A 21260-nucleotide genomic window follows, 5' to 3' on the forward strand; every position below is an offset into this window, starting at 1 on the left:
GGGTTCTAACTATTCCAAATATTGGGGATAGAGTACACATGAAACCCTACTGGATTATAGAGTTTAGAGATGAGAAATATGTTAGAAGATTTCAGACTTGAAGACCAGCTTAAAATTTCTAGTAGTGAAACTCTCAAAGAGATGCAGGAGATGTTGGATATCAATGAAGAAAATGAAGCTGAATTTTACAAACAACCCCAACTCCAGATTGAGGAAAATATTGAGAAGTTGGAAAAGAAAACAAGGGAATCAAGGAAAAGGAAATGATTTGCTCAGTCTAGAGGATCACCTTGATAATGGCACGTAAACTTTTTTAACCTTCTTTGTATATTTCAATTATAATACAGTACTTTGCAGTTTATCTACTCTTTAATGTATTAATTTGATAGGGTGTTTTGTTATCATCAAGTCAACTTGAATTTATGCTTATAATTCCATTAAACATAAATTGGTGGAGATTGTTAGGAATATGTTGTAGTCTTGATGATAATTCACCAAAATACCTTAAGTAGATTTATTTAGTGTCTTTTGTAGCCTTCAACGGATAACCTCAGTTAGTCTATCTGTTGAAGGAGTAGCTTGTATCAATAAGTATGTAGCACATTCTGTACACTATAGTAGCTAAGGGGTTTGGGAGTTTTAGTGTTTTCTAAGTTATGTTGACTACTAGCAAGATATACAAAATAGATGGATTAAGTGTAAATTTAAAATTCTTGTAATTATGTATAAGTGAAAGAGTATCAACTGTTATGGAAACAACCTCAACTACTAATCTACAAGTTTCAACGGATAACTTAATATGCCTTCAATGGATAACTCAATATGCCTTCAACGGATAAGTCAACCCTTCAACGGATATCAGTTAAAGCTGTCAACGGATCCTATCAAGAAAGCTTCAACGGATGACACCAATATAGTGTCAACAGATAACATCTAAGAAGTTTCAACGGATAATCAACAAGATAGCAGTTGATAGTGACTTGACAGAAGCTGACAGAGTCACATGAGTTGACAGTGCACAAAAGGAATGTGGCAGCCTGATTGTAGGTGTTAGAAGAAAATGAAGCATTTCCATTTTCATGCAAAACAAGCTCGTTCAAAGATGTTGTATCTAACTTGAATTGCATTGGATAGAGAAATAAAGAAGCATGTGATTGGACCTAACTGATAGGAATATTAATCATGTCTTGTTGCACATGTAAACTTGGTGAAAATATAAACCAAGTGTAGCAGGTATCTTAGAACTTAACTAGAATAACAAGTAGAACAAGCAAACTATATTTTTAGTAATCTCAAGTTCTAAGTTGTAAGAAACACTTGTAAACAGTTGTTTGCATTTTGCATCACAAAGATTTCTTCAATATATACATCTCTGGTGGAAAGACAAATCCACCAGAAAATTTTTAAACTTGTGTTTATTTACTTTGTGTTAGTTAAATACTTTTAAAGTCTCATTTGCATTCTTACATATTCACAAACACAATTGTATATTGTTTTTCAGAAAAGTAAAAAGTAACCAGAATTCAATTCAACCCTCCTTTTGTATCTGTTGTTGTATTGTTAGGGAATAACAATTATTGTTAATATATATTTCCCCTGTTTCACTCATTTCCTTACATACTTTTTACTAATACTTGGCACGCATTTGAAGGCTATTATAAAATATAATTCTATAATTTATTTATTTTTAATTTGTTTTATAAAAATTTAAATATTATTTTTTAAGTCAAAAGAAAAAATATATAAAATTATTTAGAAAATCATACTTTACGGAGGTTTAAAATGTGTGTCAATTTCCCGTCCCCAATATAAAGTACATGGAGGGACAGAGGGAGTACCTAATTATATATATATATATATATATATATTTATATTTGGGTGATCATCAAAGTCAAGTCGACAAACCATCAAAAAGTGCAGCAGATAAGGAGAATTCTAAAATAAAAAATTTAGGCATTTTACATGAATTTTTCATAAAAATTATGATTCAATGGAGTTGACTATGTTTTAAAAATAATAATTTATAATTATTTTAAGTTGTTATCACTGAAATATAATATTTATGATAACATATGATATGAAATTTTACTACATATTACTCAGTTAGTTAAAGAGAAGATAACTATCTTTTTGTCATAGGTTCGAATCCCACGGGAGGAGAATTTATGATTATGTCTCTTGAACCAGAACCTACCGCTTAAATGCAGTTTACCTTGGTTCACGTGGTTTAACCTATTGCGTGAACCCGCGGGGTTTACCCAGTATGCACCTGAAGGGTAGCGCCCGCGGGTTATCTACGGTAAAAAAATATATATATAGCCAATATTTCAGGGTTATCTATAATTTTTGTTAAGGTTTAATACACGTAGGAGTGATAATTATTTTACAAAATTTTATAATTTTTGTTAAGGAATGACACACAAACTTTTAACAAGAGTTTCTCATAGTTGGAGTCTTGGAAATGCTCTTAATTTATTATTTAGGCCGAAAATTTAAAATAATATATATTTTTGATATCTAATTTTTTTTGAAATAATGAATATTTTAACATTTTTCATTTTAAATGATACATTTTATTTTTTTATTCCTTTTTTTGACGGAAAAATTGTAATTTCATTAATTCTTTAAATCAGCTTGTATTAGTATACCTTCTAATAAATAACACATCAATTGTGTTCGAAGATGTCTAGACATTCCTCGATGATCCGACCAAAGGGTGGGTGAGATCATTTTAGCTTTACTATTCTATTCACCCCTCAACGATCAGATTTAACAATCACTTATGTCCACCCTCCCTCCTTAATCCAACTAAGCGCTTCGCAGACTGCTAATGCTTCAGCAAATTCATAACCAACGCTATCATTAAAACTAGCAGACTTTGCCAGGATCAGCGCACCTGCATGGTCTCGGGATTCATTCCTTTTAATCATGATGTTATTATAGTTTAATAATTCTATGGTCATTTTTTCTTACGGGAACAGAAAACTATTGTCTTTTCATTTTAAAATGCATTATAATTTATCTGCAATAGAAGGATTTACTACAGTAGTTGCATTTCAAGGCCATTGCTCGAGTACAAGTTATTAACATGCCAGTATCAACTCAGATTTACAGACTTAACATCCTAGTACAAAAAAAAACAAGAGGTTAGGGGAGTTCTTTCCAAATAATTTTTGACTTGAAGAAAAGGGGAGTTTTTTTTTCAAATAATTTTTGACTTGAAGAAGATATAAGAAGAAAAAAGCAGCATGGAGTTGATTAATTAAAGTGAGTTTTTGGTTAAAATCCACTATCTCCTCTTTTTAACTACCTGAACTAATCTCAATTGGATTTGATATTGTTAGGCTAATCAGTAAAAGATCAAACACCCTTCTTCGTCACACATTCACACTGCTAAAATTCCACAACTAGGAAGAAACCTATAAATTTGACAAAGCCCCAAAAGTCACACAAGCCTTCTCTTAGTATTCGTTTCGTTAATCAACATCCTAGCTGTGATGCTTAAATTAATCAACCATCAAATACACAGTTTAGTAAAGTTGAACTAAATTAACCCAAATTTCTTGATTCTCTCCAGTCAATCAACCGTTCTTCCCAAAAAGAAAAAAAGAGTTAATCAGAACAATCTATCCTGTTCAAATCTCATCAACTCCCCATTACATGACACGAATTAAGACCACATATAAGTTGGTAAAAGAATAATAGGCAACATTGATTACAGGAGATCAGCACGGTCCTTCCCCTTAATTACAAGACTTAGACCATGGCAACATTGACTACGGGAGATCGGCACAGCTCTTACCCTTAATTACAAGACTTAGACCATGGCAATTGGCAACAATGATGCGAGTCAAAAGATATCAATCTGATGCGGTCATTTAGGAGTTAAGACAGAGGTTACATACATATTGATCAAAATAGGAGGCTCTTACCATTAGGAGCGAACAAATAAGTTGATGCATTACTGCACAGATTAGTAATTAATATTTGAATAAATCCCAGCATTGAGAGTTTTAAAAAGCCAGCTATCTAATAAACTTCAGGGAATTGGACATAGCTATCTCTGCTCTTGCTATCATAAAAAACAGCTAATGGTGTACAAAATGTTAGAGGTTTCGAAGACTGTGAGACGCTTGGGTAATGTGACATTAAAAAGACGCTGCTACTTTTTGGTTATTTGTAATTTGCCGCTGCTACTTTTTGGTTATTTGTAATTGTAGCAAAAATATAAAATAGCCGGCCAATTTGCAAATCTACAGTTCCCACCTGGCAATATGCATATTGTATGATTGTGATATAAGACTTGTGTAGTAGATGTAAAAAAAAATTCAACGTACCAATAGAATTTTGGGCTGTTCACATATCAATTGTCATCTTAGAAAATAGATACAATCCATTTGTAAATTGACTCTGCTAGATTTTGGTTACAAGGTTGTATTTTTAGTAAATATGCAAAACAGCCTGCCAATTTGCAAACCCTCAGCTCCATCTGGCAATATATATACGCCCAAATATATTGCATTCTTGGGTTATAACTTATAGACCTATGTAGTAGATGCAACATTTCTTAAAGTCTTAGTCTCTTCAACTGACATTTTAGGCTGTTCACAAAACATTGTCATTCTAGAGAATATAATACATTCTGCATATTATTTTGTTTCCTAGAATTATAGAGCTAATAAACATTGGAGAGTTGGTAATACACTATGTTTAAGTTTGACTTTAGCCAGACTAATTTTAATTGCAAGGTCACAACGTGTTCCGTTGAAGAACAAAAATACTGCAGAGCTCTAGCTTACTTAGCTCAAGAGAAGTTCAGAAAATAGCAAGCCGAGCCAGTAGAGAGAGGTCTTTATAGTAAACCTAGCTAGAACCTAATATAATATATCGACACTTATAATGTATCAACACATACACATGCCACAAGTGAACATACAATGTGCAATACCAAAGTCAAGATATAATAAATTTACCATATCATGCATATTAAGTAACAAGAATATTGATAATTTTCTCGCAAGACATTACAGCATAATGCCTCCCTAACATACTTCCAAACCTTAATCAAGATTCAAAACCTGGTTAACAACAAACATCTGAATCATAGAGTTTTTGTTGTCACATGTATAACATTAAGGCAAGCAACCAACATACAGAATACCAATTGCTGACTGATCTATTAATCAAAATATAAGTAAAGCAGAAACAAAAGAATACCTTAAACTGCTCCACTATGATCAATATAATTTTAAACACTAGCACGCTTTCTCTCATTCTCCATCTTCTGCGAGAAAAGCTTTGTAGCATTCAAATTATCATCAAAATACTGTGCATAAGGGTGTCCTTCCGGAACAAGCGTTTTATACTTGCGAAAACTGTTCTCAGCTTCATTTTTCTTGCCCATCAGACTATAAATAATACTTTGACACAAATAAGGTCGAAAATCCATTGGCTCTTCCTTCACAAGATCCTGATAAATCACCAATGCATCATCAAAATCCCCCTGAAAAACCTGAACTTGTGCCAACAAAAGCATAAAATCCCTAAATTCCTCCATTCTATTCTCTTTCTTAACCAACTCAGCTCCCTCCCTAATCCTTTTCTCAACCTCCTCCAACTCAGGAGACGATTCATCCTGCGAAGCAGCCATGACCAACCCATGATACGCCTCGACACGCAAAGGATCCTTGTCCAAAATCTCATTAAACCCCTTCTTAGCTGACTCCACATCCCCACTATAACAAAAAATATGGGATTTCAACAATGGCAACTCTTTATCCTCTGGCTCAAGAACAATCAACTTATCGATAATCCCCGTCGCTTCTTGAACTTTCTTGTTCTTAATTTTAATCTCCATCAAATTCTTTAAAGCTTCAACATCACTCGGATGATCATTCAAGAACATTTCAAGAGTCTTCTCCTTCTCTTCATCAGAAACAACCTCTTCTTTAACAGCAGCCTCTTCAAGAGTCGTATTCGACACGGGGTTAGCAACGGCGGGTTTGACATGGAAGCGAGCAAAGAGAATAGCAGTGGCAGTGAGAGTAACAATGGCAGATGTTTTGAGTAAAGAAAAGGGGTTAAAACTTGGGACTTGAAGGGGTTTGTGTTTGGGAATGGGGGTAGAGAGATTGGTTGAAAATGAAGATAAAGAAGATGAAATTTTGATAGATGATTTAGAGAAATGGGGTTTCAAGGAGAAGGGAGAGATGGGGTGGGAGAGAGATGGACGGTGGGGATGAAAAGGGAGTGGGAGAGAATGGTGAGAGAGAGTGAGCTTGGAGAGAGTTGTTTCCATGGCGATTATGTGTAGGGTTTAGAGGGAAGAAGGGGTAACAAGTCAAGAAGATACTACTGCTCTAGCCTCTAAATCCTAAAACCCCCCTTTTGAGATTGGCGAGAGAGAGAGGGAGAGAGAGAGAGAGAGAGAGAGAGGTTGTTGGGAGTAGAGAGATGACATGGGTCATGGGCTTTGTTATTTATTTTGGGCCGTATATGCTAGTAAGATTTGGGTCGCCAACATATATTTGATTCAAATCTCTGGTATTTAAGACAGGAAAATCAATTACTCATTCTCAATCCAATTTTTCCTTCTTTTAATAATTTCTGCTGCATATTTTGGTGATGCGATCTATCTTCTGTATTTACTCATCATCTCTCTTTTTTTCTTAGAAAAATTTCCCGAAAAGAAATTATTGACGAAATAATTTCTCAAGAAACATTTTTCCGAAAAAAGTCTGGGAAAAAAACCTCGTGATTTTTTTTCTGGAAAAAACATCTTCACGATAATTTTTTGAAATATTTTTATCTAGAAAACTGTTTCTCTGAAATAATTTTATTAGGAAAAAAAAATGAAATACTTTTTCCTAGAAAAGTAAGAATTATTTATCAAAATAAATTCACAAACTATTTTCATTATTTGGCTATAATGAAAATGATTAGAAAAACGTTATAAAGATGAGATTTTTGGTAGATGATATAATGCAAGAAAGCCGAGGCTGAGTTTTAATTTATTTATTTTTAAAAATAGTCGAGCCGAGCCGAGTTAATAATCGAACGGAATGTGATGTTTAAAAATCGACTTATTTATAAACGAGTTGAATACGAGTTTGTTCACGAATAAATCAAGCTGATCTGAATTCGATCCGAGTTTGAAAACGGTCAAGTTGTCAACTAATAGTTCTTATATAGCATTTTTTACTCGGACAACCTTAAAGTATAATTTATTATTTTAAGAGTTATATCATGATCAATATTAATATTTATCTAATGATATACACATTCACACATTCTTATTCTATCTCATTTTATTTTCAAAGTTGAATTTTATTAAAATATTCAATTTTAATTTTAATTATTGAGACATTCACACTTTTCGAAATTATACATTAGTTTTTAAATTGTCGATTTCGAAATTTTATTATATTTTGATATTTTTTTTGCTAAATTATATTTTGATATTTTATTTAAAATTACAAGTTATTTAATGTTATTTTGTGAAAATATGAAAAATTGGAGACTAAGTATATCGTGATAACAATGTTTCATTATTTCCTTAAAAGAAACTAAGTATTTAATTTAGAAATATTAACAATTTTTTTGCAAAAATAAAACTATCGCTAAATGACGAGAAAAATGTGTTGGAAAATATTTGAATAAGAATTTATTTGCATTTATTTTATTTGATTTGTAACTTATGTATTTTGATTTTTTGTAACTCTTATATTAATGTCATGATTTTAATTTGATTATTAATTTTGATGTTACAAAATTGAATACTTTGTAAGTTACAAGTTCATTTCCCTTATAAAAAGAGGCATTGCCTCATTGGTTTGGACACACAAAAAATACATACAGGCATTATTTTTCTTCCATTCCTCTTAGAGTTCTAGGTTCATATTTTTGTGAGATAGAAAATAGTTTTTGTTCGGCTAGTAGAAGACGGGTCTTGTAGTGCTGAAAACTACCTTTGTTCGTTGTATCATGGGAGACTGAAGCCGCATCACCTTCAAACACACACGAAAGGGGCTAATCTGTTTTAAGGATAGTCTGGTGCTCACGTGTCTCGAACAAGTCTTTTGATATTTTAATCTTGTATTCTTGATTTAAGGTAACTTCTAAACATTACTCCATACAAGCTTAAAACAGATTATCTAATTCATATAAATTGGTTTGGGCAATAAACTAATTTATTTGGATATTTCGGGAGTATAGTTATTTTATTTAAGGGTTTTTGATATTGTTTTTCGATGATACATGTCTATTTTGTGAATTGTATTATCCGTCCGCCTAGTGTTCTCTGTTCGGTATAAATTATTTTGTTAACATGCGGCCTTGTGTTGTTAGTGGTTTTATTATCAATATTTTGTTAGGTTGAGGTTACTGCTTCTTTTGTTACTTGAATTGGATTATATTGTATATTCTAGTATGGTGTAGGTTGTTGTGCAAGACATGCCTGTATCATAACAAGACTAAGTCATTCTGACAACCCTGAGATTAGTTGTATTGTAACCTTAATCTGTAATTTATACTTGTAACACTTAATGTCTGTAAAATGTAAATGGAGCAGACTGGGGAATTTTTCTCTAAACAGTGTCAAGCCTAAGAATTCTATCTGGAAGAAGATCAAGAAGGTCATGCCTCAAAAGAAGTATGAAGAAGCTTGGAGTTGAATAATTTTGTTTGATGAAAAACATTCTAAGTCAAGATCTCTACAAGTCACAGAATTAGTGTTATAAAGAAGTCATTCGAGAACTCAGGAATTGCCTATCGAGAACTCAGGAATTGCCTATCGAGAATTCAGGAATTGCCTATCGAGAACTCAGGAATTGTCTATCGAGAACTTAGGAAATGCTATTGGAGATATCGATAAGTCAGATACCCATTCGAGAACTCAGAGATATCGACAAGTATACATTCATTAAAGAACTCTGAGTTATCGATAAGTCAAAGTCCATTAAAGAACTCTGAGTTATCGATAAACCAAAATTCACTAGAGAACTCAGAGTTGTCGATAAGTCAAGTCAACAATGAAGTTTCAGATATATCGACAAGCCAACATGCCTTTTGAGATGTCGAGTTCTCTACAGCTTAATTGGAGATCTCGAAGTGAAGAAATTTCTCTAAGTACATAATTGCAGAACAGTTTAATATCCAAGGTTGCAAATCAACAAACAATTCACATAGCTGGATTGACAAGTCTACAAAAAGCAGCTTGAGAGATGTGCAAGATCAATGGCAAAGATTAACTGACAGAGGAAGATTAAAGTAAACACGGGATGCTAATGATATGCTAAGCCAGAAATGGAAGATTTTCTTTTCTATAAATAGAAATGACAAGTGACAGTTTAGAAAAGCTAATAGCATGTTTATTATCCTCTGTGTAAACCAGCAGTTAACTGAGTTATAAAGTTAACACTGGTCCTCTAGTCAGTTGTAACAATCTAGATAGAAAATCATGTATTCTCTCTCAAGAAAGGAGCTAAGTTCTAAAACAAGAACTTAGAGATTTTGTAGCAAAACACTGCTTGATTTTTAATATAAAATTAAGTGAGTTTTAAAGATCTTTATTTTACATATTTGCACAGTTATTTATGTTTAAGATCTATTTTACTAAATCATTGATAACAACCAACTGCTAAAGTCTAAGTCGATCAAAAATCAAACATTTAAGCCAAAACACATTCACCCCCCCCCCTATGTGTTGTATTCATACCTAACAAGTGATATCAAAGCAAAATCTGAAAGTAAACAGATTAGATCTTGGAAAAATGAATACACAGAAAATCAGTAGTATCAAGATTCCGCCCTTTGATAAGGCCAACTACACTTTATGGAAAAAGAAAATGTTGCTGTTTATAAGAATGGCCAATCACCTTTACATTGGTATCCTCAAGAATGGGCCCTTCACTCCTGTAGTTAGAGTTGAGGAAATCACATATGGAGATATGGTTATTCCAGCTCATTATGCTCCCAATGATCCCTCTGAGTATACTGAACCTGAAAGAGAGAAAGTTTCCCTAGACAGTGTTTTGCAACTGATACTAATTGAGTCACTTGACAATGTAATGTATAATAACATTGTCAACTGTGACACTGCTAAACAGATCTGGGAAAAGATTGAAATACTTTGTGAATGAACTGAGGAGGTTAGGTCAAATCAAAGAAGGATATTAATTTCTCAGTATGAGGGTTTTATGGCTAAACTAAAGGAGGGTATTACTGATGTGTTTGAAAGATTTAATAAGCTGATAAATGACTTGCAGCTTCATGATAAATTTTATGATGTTGAAGAAGTGAATCTGAAGTTCTTGCTTACTCTCCCTGATCATTTGGAACAAAAGATCTCTGCAATCAGAGAAGGAAGGGATTTGAGTAGAATCACATTGGAAGTGCTCTATGGGGTTCTGAAAACTTATGAACTTGAAATGATTCAAAAGAAATCATTAAGGGCTGGTCAAGGATATGTACTGGATGGCTCAAGTGCACTGATTGTGAAAGATGGCCAGACCTCTAATGATGAGCAAAGATCCCAAACTTCAGAAATTTCTACAAGTGAGAAAAGAGTCAATGACACTAAAGAGCAAGTCATACTGGAATTGGATGAAGAAGATGAGTTCTACACTCTTGATGAGCTTGATGAGCTAGATAAATCAATGGCTTACTTGGCTAGAAAATTCTCTAACATTAGAGTGAAGAAACCAAGATTTTTTAAGAGTAAAGGACAGTCCTTCAACAAAAACAGCAGCTGGACAGGAAAAGGGAAGTACACTCCTGATAGCAAAACTGGCTATAAAACTGGATCTGTTGATAGATCAAACATAAGGTGCTTTAACTGTGATGAGTTGGGCCATTTTGCTACAGAATGTAGGAAACCCAAGAAGGCAAGGAAAGACAAAGCCTATCTTGAATTGGAAGCAAAGTATGATGCTCTTCTAAAGAAGCAGCAAGGGAAAGCTTATATTGCTGAGGGCAAGAGCTGGGATGATTCAAATAATGATGAAGATGAAGAAGTTGGAAACTATGCACTCATGGCCTTGGAGCAAGGAGACTCTTCATCATCTAAATCACAGGTACCAACTCTTACCACAATTGATTTAAATGTGAGTCAATATAAGGAAACTGTTGAAAAGATGAGCACAGAAATGTTCCACATTCATACAAGCATATTTACTGCAAATGAGGAAGTTAGCAGATTGAAAAAGATCAATGAAAAACTTGAGAGTGAAAAACAAGAGATTGAATTGTTGTTGGTTGAGCTTGATGATGCTAGGCAAGAAAATGCATACTTAAAGAACAAATTAAAGTGTGCAAGTGAAATTGAAGTAGTATTGAGAGAAAGGCTGGAGAAGAATGAAGTGAAGCTGAAATCCTTCAAAAATGCTTCTAATTTGATTGGTCAATATCATGAAAAGAACAATCCATGTGCAAACATTTCCATTGGTCTTGATTATGAGGGTTTAAACAACAAAAAGAAGTCTGTCAGTGACAAAGGAAAATCAACTGAAACTGAGGATGTTCCAATTATTTTGAAGAAAGTTGAATCACCTTTGTTCAAGGAATGTGAAGTGAACTTCAGTGAAGAAGAGTATATCATCAAACAGGAGATAGCTGATGAGGACAGGGAAAAGAAAAATGATGAGACAACTCAGTCTTCCATCCTTGTTGAAACACCAAAGGCCAATCAAGAAACTAAGTAGCCTGTGAAGGAGATTAAAGCTGAACAGGTCAAAAAGAAAAAGAAGAATATAAATGGAAAGATTGGGATAAACAAAAGCAATAATTTTGCTTATATTGCAGATGCTCCCAGAAAGAGGTGTGAGAACTGTGGATCAATGAATCACCTAACTCATCTTTGTAAAAAGACTGTTAGCAATACACCTGAAGGAGTCTGCAAGTACAATGAAGCTAAGGCTAATGATCCCTATTCATTTTGTGACAAGTTTGACTGCATTCCCTGCAACATGAAAGTGATGAAGAGTTGCCACAAATTGAGAATTGATCTCATAGAATCAAAAATTGGTTCTGTATCTGAAAGGGAAAATGCTCAACAGTCTATGAATTCCATTTTATCTCAAAAATTTTACATTCTACTTCTGCAAAATCAGTTAACAAGAAGAAAGTGCCCAACATAGCTTGGGTAGCTAAACACAATTAATCTTCATTGTGTGCGGGGCAAAGGAAAGAAGGTCATATGGATCATTGATAGTGGATGTTCCAGGCATATGACAGGTGATAAGGCCCTGCTATCACAATTTGAGGAGATGGCTGGACCCTTGGTGACCTTTGGAGACAACAGCAAAGGATTCACAATGGGATATGGCAAGATTGTTTCTAAAAATGTTGTCATTGAAGATGTAGCACTAGTTGTTGGATTAGAAGTAAATCTTCTAAGTGTTAGTCAATTTGCAGACAGAGGTTTTCAAGTTGTTTTCAACAAAGAAGATTGTGCTTTTATTAGCAAAAAGACTGGTGAAATTGCTCTTAAAGGAGTAAGAAATGGAAGCTTGTTTGTTGCAGACTTAGATTCAACAAATAAGGATGGAGTGTGCTGTTTCTACACCAAGACATCAGAAGAGCAAAGCAAATTATGGCATAAGAAGCTATCTCACTTGAATTTCAAAGCAATCAACACCTTAGTCAATAAGGAGCTTGTGAGAGACATGCCCAGTCTGGAATTTGCTCAACTGGACGTCTGTGAAGCTTGTTAGAAAGGAAAGATGAAAAGATCAAGTCACAAGTCAAAATCTGTGAATTCTATAAGTGCACCTCTGCAACTTATTCACATGGACCTGTTTGGGCCAGTAAATATCTTGTCCATTTCAAGGAACAAATATGCCCTTGTCATGGTTGATGATTTTTCAAGATACACTTGGGTTGAGTTCATGTACTCTAAATATGAAACTCCAAACATTATAATTGAGCACATCAAGAAAATTGAGAAGCAAGCTGAAGGAGAAGTTAGTGTGAAAAGATTGAGGAGTGATAATGGAACAGAATTCAGAAACTCAACATTAAGTGAATTCTGCAAAAGCAAAGGCATTGTTCAAGAATTTTCAGCAGCTAAAACACCTCAACAGAATGGAGTAGTTGAGAGGAAAAATAGAACATTGGTTGAAGCTGCTAGAACTTTGCTACAAGATGCTCAGTTGCCAACTAGTTTTTGGGAAGAGTCTGTTAATACTGCATGCTACACTCAAAATATATATCTCATAAACAAAGCTCATGGCAAATCACCTTACTCAATCATGTCTAACAGGAAGCCTACAGTGAAGCATCTACATGTGTTTAGAAGCAAGTGTTATATTCTAAAAGACAACTCTGAATATGTGGGAAAATTTGACTCTAAAGTTTTTGAAGCAATTTTTATGGGATATTCATTGGAAAGAACAGCCTACAGACTTTATGTGATTGATCAAAAGAAAATTATGGAAAGCACAGATGTGACTTTTGATGATGACAAGTGTCCAGGCTTGGAATGCCTTGATATAAATGATGTTGAAGTCCTTGCATTTGAAAATCTAACCATTGATAGTGATTTTGATGAGGAAGACGAAGTTGTGGCACAACAAGTGACAAATGAAGAGACCTCTGAACAAAATCATGGGAATGAAAGCTCTCTTCAGACACCGGAATTTGATGGTACAAACTCAGGGGGAGAAAGGGAAAATAGAAATGATAGTCATGATAATACTGAAGAAAATGATGAAGGCACTAGTCAACAGACCCACACTAGAAAGTGGGATATGAGTCATACAGTAGAATCTATTATTGGTGATCCCTCAGCCGGTTTGAGAACTAGAAGTGCAACTGCTAATGAATGCCTACATACATGTTTTCTATCTCAAGTTGAGCCCAAGAAAACTAAAGAAGCCCTATTGGATCCTGATTGGATATGTGCTATGCAGGAGGAGCTGAATCAGTTTGAGAGAAACAAAGTTTGGAAATTAGTTCCTGCACCAAAGAATAGAAGCATAATTGGAACTAAGTGGGTGTACAGAAACAAAATGGATGAAAATGGAATTGTTACTAGAAACAAAGCAAGGCTGGTTGCTAAAGGCTACTCACAAGAAGAGGGAATTGACTATGATGAGACTTTTGCTCCTGTTGCAAGACTAGAAGCAATAAGAATTTTTCTGGCATTTGCTGCATGCTCAAATTTCAAGGTATATCAAATGGATGTCAAGAGTGCTTTTCTTAATGGTGAACTAGAAGAAGAATTTTATGTGCAACAGCCACCTGGCTTTGAAGATCCATAATTCCCTAACTTTGTTTACAAATTACTCAAGGCTCTATATGGATTGAAACAGGCACCAAGAGCCTGGTATGACACACTGCCAGAATTCCTACTCAAACATGGCTTTACCAGAGGTACTATTGATAAGACTCTCTTCTACAAGAAGCATGGTGAAGATATGATCCTAGTTCAAATCTATGTGGATGATATCATCTTTGGATCTACAAATGAAAAGCTTTGTCAAAGATTCTCTAGGTTAATGCAGAGTGAGTATGAAATGAGCATGATGGGAGAATTGAGTTACTTCCTTGGCCTTCAAGTTAGTCAAAGAAGTGATGGTATTTTCATCAGCCAAACTAAATATGTGAATGACTTATTGAAGAAATTTGGTATGATGGATAGCTCACCTGCATCTACACCAATGTCTACTGCAACCAAGTTGGATGAAGACAAGAAAGGCAAGAGTGTGGATATATCAAGCTACAGAGGGATGATTGGATCATTGCTTTATTTAACTGCTAGTAGACCAGACATCATGTTTGATACTTGTCTATGTGCCAGATTTCAAGTCAATCCAAAGGAATTACATTTGATGGCTGTAAAAAGGATTTTCAGATACTTAAAGGGAACTCCAAACTTGGGATTATGGTATCCTAAGGGAACTAGTTTTGAAGTTGTTGGATACACAGATGCAGATTTTACTGGATGCAGAGTTGATAGGAAAAGTACTAGTGGAAGCTGTCAATTTCTTGGTCAAAGACTTGTATCCTGGTATAGTAAGAAATAACAATCTGTATCAACTTCCACAGCTGAAGCTGAATATATAGCTGCTGGAAGTTGTTGTGCTCAGGTGCTTTGGATTAGAAATCAGCTAATGGACTATGGTCTAGTGTTACACAAAATTCCTATTATGTGTGACAATAAAGTGCCATATCTATAGTAGCTAATCCTGTTAATCATTCTAGAACAAAGCACATTGATGTTAGGTACCATTTTATCAGGGAACATGCTACAAATGGTACCATTGAGCTCATTTTTGTTCCAACAGAGAAACAATTAGCTGACATTTTTACTAAACCTTTGGATGAAGCAACCTTCACTAGACTTGTGAGTGAAATTGGAATGCTCAATTCTTCATCCTAAGGCAAGAACTCAGCTAAATGTGTTGTAGCAGATTGATTTCTAATAAATCAACCTAGTTTGATATAATTGGAAATTAACTGAACTATGAATTATAAATATTTCAGAATCTCTGTATATTTATTTTTCTTAAAAATTCAAAAATTAACTTAGAATACTTCAAAATTCTAAGTAAACTGCTTAATTGTTAATTTACATCTTAAATGTGTAAAATTAACACAAGGCAGAATAACAGAACTCAAAGGTATAGAGAACTGAGTTCTCGATAAGTCAAAATGACTTATCGACAAGTCATTTTAGAGTTCTCGAGTGAGTCCTCGATAAGTCTATTTACAGACTTCTCGAATGACTTCTCGATAAGCTCTATTATGACTTATCAATAAGACCACGTAGAGTTCTCTAATAGTGTTAATTCACAGAGTTGTCGACAAGGATATTTTGAGACTTATCAATAACTCAGAACTAAAATAATTTAATTCAATGAATTATTTTAGACAAATACTTTTGGAAAATTTATTCTGATTTTAATTTGATTTAATTCAAATAAATTAGAATCTTTTTACTCCATTTTCGGACAAACTGGGCATTTATCAGAGTTCTCGATAAGTCATTTTTGACTTCTCGATAAGTTTAATATCAAGCGTTTATTTGACTTTTCGATAAGTATTTTACTTTTTCTATAAATACCCAGACTTCTCGATACATACACTGTACTTACACTTTCTCGAGATCTCAAGTGACCTAGCTTTCAGACAAAAGGCGATTTTTCTCTCGTTTTTGCTCCTTTCTCAAAACTTTTTCTTACCCACTACTTCTAAACACTAAAATGGCACAAAACATTTTTAGAGTTATCATTCCAAAGAAGGGAACTAACTTTATTGCTTTTCTTGATGTTAACCAAGCCCCTGATAGTTTCAAGGGGTTTGTGAAGTTTCTTTCTGAATCTTATATTGCAGGTGCTTTAACTGCAAGTCATGTGCTGTATTTGGACGTTCTTCATGAATTTTGGATATCAGCTATAACTAGGACAGTTGTTCTAGATAATGTCACTTCTATGGTGGTCACATGCACAATTGGAGGCCAGGAAATTGAGTTTTCAGCTGCTGATGTGAATACAGCCCTGGGGTTGCCAACTGAGAATTATGGAGAGATGCCAACTGCAGATGAGCTGAGTGAATTCATGGACTTCATCAACTACAGTGGCTCAATCAACTTGGCAAGCCTGAACAGAACAAACCTTAGAAAGGAATGGTCCTTTGTGTTTGATCTTGTAGTGAGGGCTTTCACTTGCAGAAAAACTGGCTTTGACAACATCTCAAGTGTGGTGCAGAAGCTGGTGTTCTCAATAGCTCACAACAGGCATCTGAATGTTGGGGATCTAATTATGGAGGAGCTGGCTACCAGGCTTACTATGCCTTTGAAGAATAGAGGTAAAGAAATCTTTTTGCCAAGGTTTATTATGTCTACTTTAGCTCATAAAGTAAATGACATACATTTGTTAGCTGGTATTGATAGTAGTAGAATTGGCAATTATAAGCAAGTGTCCAAAATAATATTTGGCTCACTTACTTCAATGAATAAGGTGAGTGTAAGTCTTAGAATCACTCCATTTATGTTGGAAAGATTCAAGACTTATCCTTACCCTATGCCAGACATGAGGGCTCCTAAATTTGCTAGTTCAGCTATGGTTCCTGAGCCTGTGAAAGCACAAACACAGGCACGCCAACCAACAGGGACCTTCCAAAGCTGCAGCCCCTTCTTCTAAACCACTAAATGTTAGCAAACCAACCACTTTAGTCTCTCAAAAGACTGAAGTGAGTAAAAAGAAGAGAAAGGAACCAACCCTTGCTGTTGTAAATGAGAGTGAAACAATTCAAACTGAACAAGAGTTACCCTTGGTCAAGAAACCAAAGAAGAGTAAGTTACCTAAGTTGACCACTCAAAACACCTCTGTGTCATCCCAAAAGGGCACAGTTGAACAAATGAGGAGTAAACAGTTACTAGATGCATCCTCTCAACATGGTGTATCTATTGAAAAGAGCATTCACCCCAATGCATCATGTACTGAGTCAGCACAACCTGCACCTAGAGTGTATGGTAGAAGAAATAAGGATGGCACACACAGTGAGGGCACATCACTTGAAGCTCCCTCATCCATTCAGGGGGAGCTGTCAACACTCACAACTGAGCAAACTTCTCTAATCTCTCAAATTTCTTCATCATATAGAGCACTTGAATCTGATTCTCAAGTGCACCAACACTCAAGTGACATGGTTCATGAAACTGTGCTCACCACCCAGAACCAACATCTAGATGGTGAGAGGCTACTAGCTGGGGTATACCTTGATGACATCATTACAAACATGGGGGTTTTATCAGTTTTTACTGAAGACCCCATGGTCACTCTTGCACCTTCATGTGCACAATCATCTTCACAGATGAATAGGTTTGAGGGTAGTACTCTTGAGGGAGAGCTATCTAAATCCTCTCCAATTCAATTGGAGGTTCCTCTAGAAGGAACAACTCCCCTCAAAACCCTAGCTGAAATTGCTTGACAGTTGAAGCTAGGAGTACAATTGCCAATGACCCTGTTGTGGGAGAGGCAAGTTCATCACATTTATGTGATAGTGCTCTGCAAGGTGCACAAAGGTTTGAGGCTGGTGTACATGACAGTAACCCAGTCAAATCCTCTCCAATTGCAATGGAGGTTCCCACTACATGTGGTGAACAACAAACTATTAAAACCACAGATTTATCTGTGAGTCAAACTGTGACTTCAGTCACAGGTGGTAATCTGGACATTTCTCAGCAACCATCCACATCTCAATCCAGCCAACCACATGTCATGGCTCAATGGCTACAAGATATGAAAGCTCAGCCTTCTACAATTGATGACATGTTGGTAGATCAAATATCAGGCTTGGCCAATCTCTCTCAGCAATTGCTCACTTTAGATATGGGGAACCGGGACTATCAAGCTATACTGCTATACTTCAATGAAGAGGTTGAACAACAGAAGGAGAAGATAGTAGATGAAGCTGAAGAAGATGGAAATGTAGATGCCTGGTTGTCTGATGACCATGTGGCAGAAATGAATGAAGTTTTGGCTAGATTCAGGAGGGAGTACATAACTATCTTGGGAAGCAATGCTAAATCTCTCACTCCTCCTGAAGTCTATGATGCCATCATAGATGTGCACAAAGCTCAACTCAAGGCTTTCCATCTCTTTGGAAAGGCCCTTGAAGTAAAATTGACTAGACATGAAGATAAAATCAGGAAGCTGATCAAGGAAAAGATGGATGACATTGTGCCTTCTCAAAAGGACATCAAGAATCAATTCCAGTCTTTCACTGAGCAAATGTCAAGGATGGATCTGGCCTCCATTGAAAAGGAAGTGTCAAATATGAAGAGTTCTTTCAAGGCCCTATTTGATCAAGTTCAAGCTTATGTCAAAAATTCAAATGATACCAGGGTCAAGCTCAATCAAATGTATACTGCAAGATATGAGCCTTCATTTTTTCTCATGGAGGGTGTCAGAAAAACTGTTGATGAACACTTTGGGTCCTTCTCAGCCAAAACCTCTACTCCTCAAATACAAGAACTTCAAGATCAAATTCTTCACTTCAAGCTTCCAACTCTGGTTTATCTTCACAAGTAAGAGCTCTAACCACATTGGTTGAGAGTCAACAACATGATATTCAGGCCCTAGTGGAGTCCCATAAGCATTTACAAATGCAGAATACAATTACTTTGGGAGCCATTATGGGAAAACTCAACATCCCACTGCCAGCATTTCCTGAAGCTGTAAGACCTGGGATTCCTACTCCCCTACTCATGCCTGTCACCAAGACTAATGGGGAGATAGATGCAAGGCTAGCACAATCACAATCAAAACTCAAAAGTCAAGTACAAGATCTAGAACAAGAGAGGCTCCTTATGGCTGCCCAAGGTCCAGGAATGACACAAGAGTTTGACAATTTGCTCACTGGACTAAGGAACTCTCTCAACAATAACTTCTTCACTTACAGAAATACCTTAGAAAAGACTATCAATTTCATCAGGGTGCTGCAGATCCCAGCCAAGGACCAGTTTTTGGAAAAAATGATAGTGATCAATCTTAATGATTCTGGTGTAGACAGATGTATGCAAGTCAACTTCAATTATCTAATTTCTAGAAGAGCATCTGAGGTGGATATTTTGATTAACAAGGTCAGGATAATCAACAATGAAGAGAAAATGCTACTAGCAGAGTTGAAGAAGGCTCAAGAAGCTGCATTCCAAGAAGCTTATCTACATCCAAGCAAAGGGGTGCACTATATCTGCTCTACAACCAAGAAATTGAAATATTTCCAAGTACCCAAAAACTATGTCATGGCCAACAGATGACTGATAATGGTGCTTGAGTCTGAGCTGAAAAGTAAGAAATTGAAGACTAGTGAAGATGAAGCTATGATCAAGATTCTAAGGAGATACATTGATAATCCTGAAGCCAATTTGCCTAAAACTCAAATCAACACAGATAACTTGGGTGATGATGAGCAGAAGAAAGATGGTCAAAATCCTTCTGGCTCAAACTCAAGTCAATCTAGCAAGGCAATTGGTGGAAAAGGTGATAGTGAGAAAGAGAAGGAGAAGAAGAGTGGATCTGAGACTCAAAGGATGGGTGGAAGGAGACAAAGACAAAAGAATGATACCTCACAACCCATCCAAACCCTAAATATCCAAATACCAATTGCTAAACCTTCACATTCAACCTCATCAAAAACTTTCCAACCTCAAACCTCTAAGCCTAAATATTTCTACAAGCTCACTGCAAACTCTCTCCTCAAAACTCAAATTACTCACAGCCATACTTCTCTGAAAAGACTCAAAATTGTACCTTCATTCAAGCCGCCCCATAAAACACGCTTCAAAATAGTTGGAATAGGGCCAAAAGAAGCCAAGGTTAAAAGAAGATTCAGAAGACAAAGAAGACAAAGAAGAAGACAACTGACAGCTGAATTTCTCAATGATCATAGATTTGGTGAAAAGGCCATCTGGAACAGATATGATCAAGATGATTTCCAACATCTAAATGTTGTGGATTTAGATGAAGACTACTTCCAACAACTAGCTGAAAGAATTGTCAGAGTTTGGGTTGTCAACATCAAAGAAGTTGGAATCTACTACAGTGATGGGTCCTTTGAAAAGCTTGGAAATAGACTAATGGATTCTCTCTCAATTGTTGAACTGAAAAGGATGATGAGCTTGATGAATGGTAAAGATTCAGCCACTAAGGTGTGGAGAACAGTATTGGCAGTGTTTGTGGTTAACAGAGAGGAGATGAGAGATAAGCATAGAGATTTGCTAGTTGAAAGGAGGAGAAAGTATGAGCATGACATTGATGAGTATATTAGAAGATCAGAAGAGTTGAAGGCAGCAGGCAAGAGCAGAATATCAAAGGATGGAAAATTTCTGAATGTAAAAGTTGGCTCTTTGTCAAGATACAGGATAGGGATATTAGCTAGTTATCCTAAGCCAGATTTGCTGAAACAAATAGAGGCTCTAACTGACACCCCTATCCTAGAAGAATTGGAAATACTTGTACAGATTAAGAACATAATTGAGAAAGGATCAGAAAGCTCAGTCTTTACTTAATTATTGTAAGCTATCAAATATTCAATGTAGAAGTATTGTATCAGCTTTTTTATTGTTTGATTCTCATTCTTTAACTTGGGGTTAGATTCTTTAACTTGGGGTTAAATTGTTTGAGTCTCTACTACAGTGGGGGAGATTGTTGTGCAAGACATGCCTGTATCATAACAAGACTAAGTCATTCTGACAACCCTGAGATTAGTTGTATTGTAACCTTAATCTGTAATTTATACTTGTAACACTTAATGTC

At 35.4% G+C, this 21260-nt stretch overlaps 1 protein-coding gene across 1 annotated transcript; it reads right to left on the bottom strand.

Annotated features, from left to right (window-relative positions):
* Positions 1 to 5066: 5066 nt before the first annotated feature.
* LOC141720608 (protein SLOW GREEN 1, chloroplastic) lies at positions 5067 to 6446 on the bottom strand. Its single transcript, XM_074523112.1, has one exon. The coding sequence runs from the start codon at positions 6296 to 6298 to the stop codon at positions 5249 to 5251; it is 1050 nt and encodes a 349-aa protein (XP_074379213.1). The 5' UTR covers positions 6299 to 6446; the 3' UTR covers positions 5067 to 5248.
* Between the last annotated feature and the right edge of the window lie 14814 nt (positions 6447 to 21260).

This window comes from Apium graveolens, chromosome 4 (genome assembly GCF_009905375.1).
Source record: "Apium graveolens cultivar Ventura chromosome 4, ASM990537v1, whole genome shotgun sequence".
Taxonomy (NCBI): domain Eukaryota; kingdom Viridiplantae; phylum Streptophyta; class Magnoliopsida; order Apiales; family Apiaceae; genus Apium; species Apium graveolens.

Coding starts and splice junctions, on each gene's coding strand:
- LOC141720608 (XM_074523112.1), bottom strand. CDS start 6,298: ATGGAAACAACTCTCTCCAAGCTCACTCTCTCTCACCATTCTCTCCCA.